Source organism: Myodes glareolus, chromosome 12, assembly GCF_982192425.1.
Source record: "Myodes glareolus chromosome 12, mMyoGla1.1, whole genome shotgun sequence".
NCBI lineage: Eukaryota > Metazoa > Chordata > Mammalia > Rodentia > Cricetidae > Myodes > Myodes glareolus.
Genome location: NC_142037.1, coordinates 2,811,021 through 2,821,732, shown reverse-complemented (window position 1 = coordinate 2,821,732; position 10,712 = coordinate 2,811,021). Strand labels below are relative to the sequence as shown.

At 49.4% G+C, this 10,712-nt stretch overlaps 1 protein-coding gene across 1 annotated transcript; it reads left to right on the top strand.

Moving 5' to 3' along the window:
• The first annotated feature begins 2,074 nt into the window (after positions 1-2,074).
• LOC125401333 (eosinophil cationic protein-like) lies at positions 2,075-3,137 on the top strand. The gene is made up of 2 exons (XM_048435572.3): positions 2,075-2,368; positions 2,506-3,137. Exon 2 carries the CDS (start codon positions 2,510-2,512, stop codon positions 2,984-2,986), a length of 477 nt encoding a protein of 158 aa, XP_048291529.1. The 5' UTR covers positions 2,075-2,368; positions 2,506-2,509; the 3' UTR covers positions 2,987-3,137.
• The last annotated feature ends 7,575 nt before the right edge of the window (positions 3,138-10,712 follow it).

Sequence of the window (10,712 nt, the reverse complement as noted above, 5' to 3'; positions counted from 1 at the left end):
CCTGAAAGAAGCAAAGATTAAGCTTGTTTTCTAGTTTCAAAGACAGCAATCCCTTCTTTGGGGGTCTGTAGTAGAGAAGACGGCATGGTGGGAAGCCTGTGCTAAAGCAAAGCTGCCCAGGTCATGGAGGAGAAAGGAGGGCAGAAAAGGGCACCTGGGTCCCAATGTGCCCTTCAAGGACACGCCCACCAGCAGCACCGCAGGCCGCGGCCAGCATTTCTTCCACGAGTCTTTCAGAGATACCTACAATCTGGCTCACACGCGGGCGTGGGTGTGCAGGTCTATAACTCCAGCACTTGGGAGGCTGAGGCAGAAGGCTGGAAAATTTGAATCCAATCTGGGTTTTCAAGAAAGTTCTAACCAGACCTAGGTTGCAGAGTGAGACCCTGTCCCAACACTTCCTAAGCACTCCCAAAAGATCAGTCCCTAAAACACAGGTGGGACACTGTTATACGTGCTGTGCACTGCCATTTCCTGCACAGTCCCTGCACTAGTCTGTGTCCAAGACTATGCTGAGTCTGGGCACTGTCAGTCAGCAGGTTAAGAGCGGTCACTGCAACAGTATACTGAGGTTGAAGAAATTCCAAGTCGTGGACGTCTGCTCTCATCAATGAAATCTACACAGGGAGAGCTGTCAAGGGGGACAGCAAAAGACTCACTGTGGTTTTATTTTTATTTATTTATTTATTTACTTACTTACTTACTTACTTACTTTTGGTTTTTCAAGACAGGGTTTCTCTGTAGCTTTGGAGCCTGTCCTGGAGCTCGCTCTTGTAGACCAGGCTTTTCTCGAACTCACAGAGACCCACCTGCCTCTGCCTCCCACGTGCTGGGATTAAAGGTGTGCACCGCCGCGCCTGCCTTTCACTGTGGTTTTATGACAAACGAGGAAGTATTTCTTGATATACCTTGTTACTTTATCAGTCAAAAAACTATTTACTACTATAGTATAATTCTGGATGTGCTTCACAACAACTGAAAATGTGCCATTGATTGGGATGCAAGGGAGGACTTGCTAACAAAAGAATTGGAGGGATATTTATTCTGTTGAAGTCAAAACTCTTGTCTGTGTAGCACTGGGGGTGGAGGTCAGTGGAGAGCACAGATCCCAGGTCCAATCCCAGAGGAAAGACAAACACATTCAAACTCACATGGAAGGTCAGTGGAAAGACAACACATTCAAACTCACATGGAAGGTCAGTGTACTAACATGGCTTATACCAGACAATCTTAGGTAAAGAGGTGTTCTCTTGAAGGTCCTCAGTAAAACTAGGCAATTTGTATTAGTTCTGGAGGCAGATGTGAGTAGTTGGAAATGTACAAAGTAATCGTATACAGGAAACAATCAAAAAAATATTATGAAGCATGCCCTTAGGACAATTTTTGTTATTATTCCTGAATACAGTTTTTTAAAGTTTATTTGTTAACTTTTACTTATATGTGATTGTGTGTGCGACATGTGTGCAGGTACTACAGAAACCAAAAAAAAAAAAACAAACAAAAAAAAAACAAAACAGGCGTCAGATTGCCCTGTAGCTGGAGTTCTCTGCGGCTCTGAGCTTTGGGTGACAACCCTGAGTTCTGGAAGAGTTGGAGGGCCCTTAGACACTGGGCCATCTCCACCACTCCCTAAGATTTATTTTTATTTATGTGTATCTGTGGGTGTGTGTATGCCAACAGAAGCTATTAGAGGACATTGGTCCCCCAGAAACGGAGTTACAGATAGTCGTAAGTCACCCAACATAGGTGCTGGGACCAAACTTAGGTCCTCTGAAAGAGCAGCAAGTAACCTTAACTACTGAGGCTTCTCCAGACCTCAACATCGTCTGATGTTAAAACCGAGAGACAGAAATGTACATATCTCTTGGGAATCTGGCTTTCCAAAGCTCTGTTTCCTGTAAGCACCTAGGCAGGCGTTTGGGAACCTTGGTCTGTCTGTAACACGGTCACAGTCACAAAATCTGTAGCCAATCAGCAGGCAATTTTGGTCTGTCTGTAACACGGTCACAGTCACAAAATCTGCAGCCAATCAGCAGGCAATACAGAGGTATTTGTGCAGAGTTCAGACTCAGACTTCAAACTCTGTCCTGTGTGACATGACTTGGAGTCAGGGCCCTTACAACGGAGCTAGCAGCACTGCTCTTTGGGCGTCTGTTGGCTGGCCAAGCGATGAAACAGAAGGTTGGTTGCACAACGAGGCAATGTGTCAATCTGTGGTCCTGCGTGGTGAAGACTCCAGCCCCCTGGCTTGGCCAGCTCCTCCCACAGGGCTACTCTATATGTATGTGTCCAGGCGGAACTCTTCATTTATCCCTGACTTTTAAGACAACCAGCATTGTGTTCTCACGGGAGCCACAACATAGACTGGGTAAGACCCTGGGCTCTAAGATGGGACGGGAGGGACAGGGATGGGGCAGTGTTGGGGCAGGGGAACTGTGAGCCCATGGTGCCAGCAGAGGGCCTTCAGGGGGAATGGGGAGTAGTTACTTCTCTCTGTTCTCACAGGAGCATGGGTGTGAAGCTGCTTGAGTCCCGACTTTGTCTCCTGCTGCTGCCGCCACTTGTCATCATGGTTGCCTCGGTCCAGACCCCACGGGGCTTAACCCCTTCCCAGTGGTTTGAAATCCAGCATGTGAATAATAGGCCCGGCCTCCGATGCACTGCAGCAATGCGGGGGGTTAACAACTATACGAGACGCTGCAAGGACAAAAATACTTTTCTTCATACAAGTTTTGCTGCTGTTGTTGGTGTGTGTGGCAGACCAAATACTCCCTGCAGAAACAGAACACACACAAATTGTCATAATAGTTCGGCTCCAGTATTTTTAACTTTCTGTAACCTCACAACTCCTGCAAGAAATTATACACAATGCCAATACCAAACGACACAAGCGACAATGTTCTACAGAGTTGCTTGTGACAACAGGTCTCCACAAGACAATGGTACTTACCCAGTGGTTCCGGTTCACTTGGATTTGATATTTTAGCTCTAAAACCAGCTCCACGTTCACAGTGGTGAAGAGCCTATTCCCCTGCCTGTGCTGTGGTCAGCACCTGTCCTTGTGAAACCTGTCCCCGGTTCCCTCCACATTTAGCTGAACAGATCTTTTCTACTCAGTAAACACCTTTGCATACTCATCCGGATCTCTGCGTATCTGTGTGTGCGTGCACTCATACAGGCGTGTGTGTGTGCTTGTAGTGTGTATGCATGTGGGTGTGTTGTGTGTAAGCCTCTGTGAATCTATCTATCATCTATGTATGTGTGTGTGCACAAGCATGTGTCTGTATGTGTGTGCGTGTCTGTGTCTGTGTTTGTGTGTGTCTGTCTATGTGTGTTTGTGTGGCTCTGTGTCTCGGTGTGCTTGTGTCTGCATGTGCATGGGCTTGTGCCTCTCTGTGTGTGTGCGTGTCTGTGTCAGTGTGTGTGTTTGTGTGTGTGCCTGTCTGTGTGTGTTTGTGTCTGTGTCTCTGTGTCTCAGACTGCTTGTGTCTGCACGTGTATGGGCTGTGCCTGTGTGTGTGCATGTGTTGAGACAAGTCCCCATGCTTGCATATCAAGCCCTCTACTGATTGAACCACCTGCCTCTCCCCTGGGGAACAGACTGGAGTATGAGAAGAGATGGGCATTGCCCCAGAAATTCCTACAGGGCATCTTCCTTGAAGTTTATCTGTGGGAAAGAAGTGGCTGGCAGAGGGAACCAGAGAGGTGGACGCTCTCCATGAGGCTACTCCATGTCCCTCCCCCTGCATAGCTGTCCTATGTGGTGAGTTGTGAGACCATTCAACACAGCCCAGGAAGGCACAGATGCCAAGATCCACACAGAAAAGAGATGAGGAGTGAGAGGTCCGGCCCTCACTCCTGAGTGCAGAACTATGTTGAGAAACATGGGAACGGGCAGGGGCCATCTCTCGAAAGACACGGGCCAGGGTCAGGCGGAGGGGGCACATGCCTTTAATCCTAGCACTCGGGAGGCAGAGGCAGGTGGATCTCTGAGTTCGAGACCAGCCTGGTCTACAAGAGCTCTAGTTCCAGGACAGGCTCCAAAGATCCAGAGAAACCTTGTCTCGAAAAACCAAAAAGAAAAAAAAATAGAAAAAAAAGAATAGAAGGAGGAAAGGAGGGAGGGAGGGAGGGAGGGAGGGAGGGAGGGAGGGAGGGAGGAAGGGAAAGGGAGGGAGGAAGGGAAAGGGAGGGTGACTCTTCATGCAGTGTCTGGAGCAGATGGAACAGAGGTGTGGTACGTCAGAGCTGTGCCTTCCTTCCAGTCCACTGTTCCTCTCTGTTCCCAGATGCGACCCTTGGTCTCTCGCCGCCGCTGGACGGTGGCAGCACTTCTGACTCTCAGAGGGTACGGCCCTGACTCTGAGCTGGGCTGTAGGGAAGCTAGACCTCTGGAGCAGCAAACACAGATTCTGCTCTTCTGGACTGGGGTGTGAATGCTAAGTTTGGGGATAATCCACTGACTTTAGGTAAATTGGGTCAGCATGAGATCATCCCATCTTCTGATTCACACACAGTGACATAGATAGGAGGGGGTGCCACAAAATGGGAGCCACATCCTATGGAGAAAGCTGTGAGCCTCCCTCGCCTCTAATTGTCTGGGGGACTCATTCATAGAAACAGAACTGCAGCCACAGCAAGGAAACATAGAACTGAGCTCCAAAACACAGAGCCAGAGCTGCCTCTTCTCCCACTCCAAGAGCTATACAAACATGGTGGAGAGAATGAAATACGTTCCTGAACCCCAGCCCCCTCGGCATCTGGAATGGACTCGGTGGACCAGAGTGGCCAGGGCCCAGAGCTGGGTGACTCCATGTAAACACCAAGGCTCTTAGGCCCATGTGGCTAACACAAAACTTGGCTAAATACGGGATGAAAACTCAGAAGCCAGCCCTGAGTACTGTAGTGAGGCAGAGCCAGGGACACACAAGGACACACATGTCCCTCCCTTTCTAAAACAGGCACTGGGGCTCCTGCTCCCGTGAGGGGAAGAAAAGGCTGTGTGCTTGACACCATTCCTCCCTGGCCTCTGGACATTCTTGGGCAGTGTCAATGGCACTGGGCGGCTCCCAGCTGGGTCTGGGCAGGACTGTGAGTGCAGAGGGGACAGTGCCACTTCCCACCAAGCCTGGTGCTGGCATCATTCTCGTGGCTGCTGGAATGAGGAAATGACCTCTGAACTCAGCCCCCCAGAACAGACTCAAACCGGACTGATTCTCACTGCACAAGGGCCCACTCCAAGCACAGGTGGAGGGAGGAGGGTTGTACCTAGGCCCTTGCAGGCCGTAGCACCATAAACCTGGCAGCAGCTGGCCAGGCCCCAAAGTCTCCTACCCGCATCTATCCAGGCCAGAGTGGGCGGTGATGGAAGCCAGCTGCAGACGTAGAGAGAACGGGGGTCCTGGACAGAGAATCAGGCACCAGACTAGAGCCCTGGAGGGGGCGTGGGAGGAAGGGCAGGGCTGCGGGTCCTAGGCTGAGAAGAGGGAACACAGCATCCCTCACACAGCAGGAGTGACTGGGCCCCTGCCTGCCCACTCGTCCGGCGAGGTGCTCATTTCATCATCTGACAGTTACGCGCCGAGCAATTACTGTGTTCTTAGCACAGCTCTCAAGTAGTGGCTGGGCGAGATAAGCTTTACTGACGTCCGGTGCCAGCATAAGAACGAAGGTCTGACATTCTGTTGTCAAGAGGAGCCCTGTGCAGAGCAGCACAGTGTTCAGGTTCTGGTTACACCGCAGAAAAGACACTCCAGGAATGAAGATGGTCCCAAACAAGTAAAGGAAATCTACACTAGATAAGAAGCAGACAATCACACTACATGCCAATGGGAGGGACTTGAGAGAGACAGAGACAGAGACAGAGAGGTCCAATGTTCTAAAAAATAAAATTAAACCAAATGAGTTCTAAGACCCGGTTGCAAAGTTTTTGCACCCCAGAGGGACCCGCACTAGACTGTCCAGTGACTAAAATAACCACAGAAGACACATGGCCTCAGTGAGACCTATGTCGTTTGCTATTCTGGGGTCACACAAGGTCACCTCAGATCTTTTGGGTTTGATGTTGAATATTAAAATGTAGCCAGACACGGAAACACAAGCCTGTTGTCCCAGGCCTTTAGGGACAGATTCAGAGGCAAGATGTTATAGTGGCAAAATGAGCCCCCAGTGTCTAGAGTAACTGTCTGGAAATCACAAGGGCTTGGCAGTAGAGCTTGGTGTTAGAACCATCCCTGGGTTCCACTCCAGTATCACAGATTAAATTAAATTGTTAGAGGTGGACTGAATTGCCGTAAGGTCTTAAAGGGCTTCTTTGAGGGCTGTGATTTTGAGAGAGGATTCACCAAATCTAGAACGGCAAAGCCTCAGACACAAATATTTATCTGGACAATGTGGAGTAAAACGAGTCCCTTAAGAGATTTCCAAGCTGCCCCTTTCTGTTTACCTTGTGGGACAGTCCTATTTACCTAAGCGCAGGAGTTGGCCTCTTAGGATGGCCCAAGGTTGTATTGTATTTCCGTTGAACAACTTTTAACAAACTGGCTCGTCAGGTTGTATATAGGATGGCGGTCCGAGCAAAGCTAAGGTGTTTTGTTTTGTTTGAGACACTATGTAGGTTTGGCTGTCCTGAAACGGGCTTTTTCTGTCTCTGCACAATTCATTCAAAAGATACAGGAAGGGAGCTCATTTATTCAGACAGAGAAGCAGGGGGTGTGTGGCCCAGCTCCATGAGAGGCAGGGTGGTCTCCCTGTGGGTCACAGGGCCGTTGGTGTGCTAGCAGTGGGCAGACCCTGTCTTCTGCATGGAACAGATACCCGGGAAGGCTGCTGATTTTTGTGCATGTTTCCCGGGTCACACTTTACAGTCTCCTTCTCTAGCCCATTCTATACTCCCCTACCTCAATACCCACCGAGAGGTGTGACCCCAGAAATCTTCTTAGGGTGCTGGAGGGCAACGATCCTCCTTCTATAGCTTCTTTCTTGCTGCTGAGGGCATAGACCCTGCCTAGAAGGACCTATTCTCTCCGTGGGCTGGAGAAAGGCTCTGTTTCAAGTCCAGACATTTCAGGGTTCAGCACCTTTGTTCCCAGCAATCGTTGGGTTCTAGAAGAGACACAAGTTAGAACACAAGGACCAGAAGCAGAAGCTGCCATCCAAAGTGGGAATATGGAAGCCAATGGGGTGTGATTCCCCACAGTCAGCTCCTCATGGATCCAGAGAGAGAGCCTGGCCATGCCTCTTGATAGATACTGCAATTTAGGTTTAAAAAAATGATTTGGGTGTACTTTAATCATCCCTGCTAATTTTATAAAATTTTGTTCAAATTTTTATGAATTGCTGAACCCAAAGCAGGACATTTAATTAAGCACTACAGACATGCCTGGGCAGCCAAGACATCCAAGTCCCTGCAGTTCTGTAGGCCCATTTCTGTGAGAGAGTCCAGGCTTGTTGGTCGTGCGGAAGAGCAACCGCAGCGGGCTTCCGTAACTGTCGTCTTGCCGAGGATAGGTTCTGCATCGACATTTCTAGTGCGGAGACTCCCACAGACGAGAACGGACCTCTCAGCGTATCCTCCCAAAGGCTGTTCATCTTTGCCCTGGGTTGTCAGTATTCAGGATGCTGAACTCAAGAGTGCTTGCTCACTCTGGGTCACACCTCTCTTGTGTCTACAAGGAGGGTGTGAAGAGGGAGAGCTTGGGGAAGACTCTAACCCAGAAGTTCAGAAATCCTTTGTGGGAAGACGTGCAACAGGCCCTAGACCCAGGCCCTCGACCCAGGCCCTAGACCCACCTAGTACAGCCGATGCCACGAGGAGAGAGCCTTCCAGGCCTTGCAGCCCAGTACACAGGCAGCAGCACGCACCAGAATGGAAAGATGGACCTAATCCAGAGCAAGTCCATACCTGCACTAACCTCGCCAGCTGAGGTGTGTCAGCACAGGTTTTTGTGTTTAAAGCTCACCCTGAGAAAGGCTCGGGACTGAACTCAAGTCCCAGCACTCGGTGTTTATTAGCCAGGAGGCTTTATTAATAAAGACTCTCTATTGGCTTGAACCCATATCTGAGCGGCCTGCTCTGGTGGATTCCTCACAACAGATGGGCACAAAAACACATCAACTTCCCATCTCTGGACAGGTCAGAAAATATCATTGTTCCACATCAGAAGTATCCAGTGTGCTCTGATCTTGCCACCTGGTCCCTGGTCCGAGATGCATTTAAAAGATACAGATACAGAAAGGCTTGAGGTGAGATGCAGGTTCCCACATTCCCCAACACCCAACACATGAGGTATAGTGTAGAAGGAAACAGGCATCCAACGTTCCATAAGGAAAGTGAGGCTGCCGTGGGGAGCCTGGCAGGCCGGGCACCAAATGACAATGGAGAAAGAGTGGACTCGGGACACATCTTGGGGAGCCTCTGCTACAATGGCATGTGAACAAAAAGCTGATATTCTGGCAGAAGAATGCCGCGGACCTTCCCCAGGATGCCAGTTCATAAGGCAGATTCAGAATGGTCACTAGGAGGTCAGTTTTGCCCCAGGACCAAGAAGCTCACATAAGAAGACTCATAACCTGAATGCCCAGTCTCTGGCTCCCCTGTTTCCCCCTTGCTCCCTTTTCACACAAATTGCACAGGGAGACATTGAGCATCCCTATAAACACACAACCCCCACAAAATTAGAAAAACAAAACTTTATTCCATGAAGAAATTTATGTGACCTTCTTGCTCAAAGTCACATTCTGATAAATCAACCTTCCAACTTGAGTATTTCAGCCCAGTTTGAGTATTTGAACAGTTTCTAGCACTGTTGATGGCTTCCTTGTGTGGGTCATTTCCTACATACTGACTGGGAGCCTCTGAAGGACAAATCTTAGGACAAAGCTAGCAGTCAGAGGAGTCGGGGAGATCAGCCACCTTGTTTAAAACAGGAGCCACGGAAATCTTACTCCTTGTAGAACAGGAAAAACATATAAAAGCAGGAAAATCAACATTAAGGGTTTTCTTTTATTTGACCAGGAAAAACGATTCCATTTTGCAGGAATGAGCAAGCCCTCCTGCATTTACTGCAGTTGTGGGCGGGCGGACACGCGCATGCCTTGGCCTGGGTGCAGAAGTCGCTGCTGTCCTGCCACCCCGGGGTTCTGGAGCTCAGACTGAGGTCACCAGGCTCAGGCAGTCCCTTTACTTGCTGAGCCAGTTCACTGGTCCTCTCTCTGTCGGATGAAGAGAAGTTTGAGAGCCTTCATCGGACCACAGATGTGGGCGTTTTCCTCCGTGTCCTCTGGTCTCTGGCCTGGTAGCTCTGGTTTTATCATGGAGCTATAACCCCAGCTGTTAACATCCAGAGGCCGTTGGGGTTCTCAGGACCACCTGGTAAGGCCCCTTCCACGAAGGAGCCAACTGCTCTGTGGATCTTCCCAGAAACCCCCGGCTCCCTCCAGACTGGATGTGTACGACCTTGTTCCCATGCCCCATGCTCTTGCTGGATCCCCCCTGTTCAGAGTGTGCTGTCTTGAGTTGTCCGATTGGCCTCAGTGCCTAGTACCAGATCCCATGGAGGAAAAGCCTGCCAACCAACAACAGGGCTGTGCTTGGTGTCAGTGTGGAGCTGCTCTCTCCCTCCTGAGGGCAATGGGACCAGGGTCAGCCACTTATCACAGGCTTTGGTAAAAAAAAAAATTTGGCTAGGATCTGTTTAAGAACTTGATTAAAACCCTATCATCACTGCCTTAGCCTTGGGGCTCCAGTCAGAATGCAGGCAATGTTTAACCCCTCGAGTCCTGTGGTATAAAGGAAGGTCCGTTAACGATTCTAATGACCAGGGGAGACCAAACCTTGGTATAGGAGGCCATTCGCCTCCTCTGTTGTCTTTCCAACCCCAATAGTTAAAGTTTTTATTTATCCAGTAAAGATGTCTACAAATATTAACAGCATTTGAAGTTGGTTCAGGAGACAAGTACATCCTATCTGCCAGTCCTCACTGGGAGGGGTCCATCTCCTCAGCAGTGGAGGATGAGGGAGCAGAACAGTGAGGCGTGTAGGCCTGACGTACGTGCTTGACTGTGGGTTGGTCTCTACCCCGGGAGGAGCCAAGCCACCGTTTCTAGAGGAGCATCTCTGCCTGGATGGAATGAGACATGCATTCTCTGAATTGCCTTCAGTGGAAGGGAAAGTATTTTATTCTCCACGTTGGTCCATGGCCAGTTTCGGTTGCCCCCTGTGCTTTGTGCCCCAGAGGAAGATGCACATATGGTTTTATACTGTGTGTCCTTGGAAGGAGCGATGCCAACTCTCAGGGGATCTGTAATGATGTCTTCTTAGACTCTCTCTGTGCCAGCCTATTTATTTCTTAGACAGTATCATATATGCCCTTCTGACACTAAATTGAGGGGCCAGATAACTTCCTATAGGTTTAGAATCTCTTCTTTATGTTTCACAGGTGAGTTGTTGGCTGTTAATCTTCAAACTTTTCAGAGACAACAGCATGGGCACAGAACATCGTGAGGACAAACTTAAAAGCAGTGTAGATCTTAAACTTTTCTCTTTTTTCCCTAGAATGAGTTCCCATAGTACAGTCTAGAATGGCCTTTGGACTCAGACTCGAAGGGGACAATGTGGTAGACTCAATGACCGCTCTCTGGGTGACCACTGACTATCATGCCTTGCTCTTTCCGCTCAGCAGATAACCGCCCTAATCAGGAGACAGTTTCTC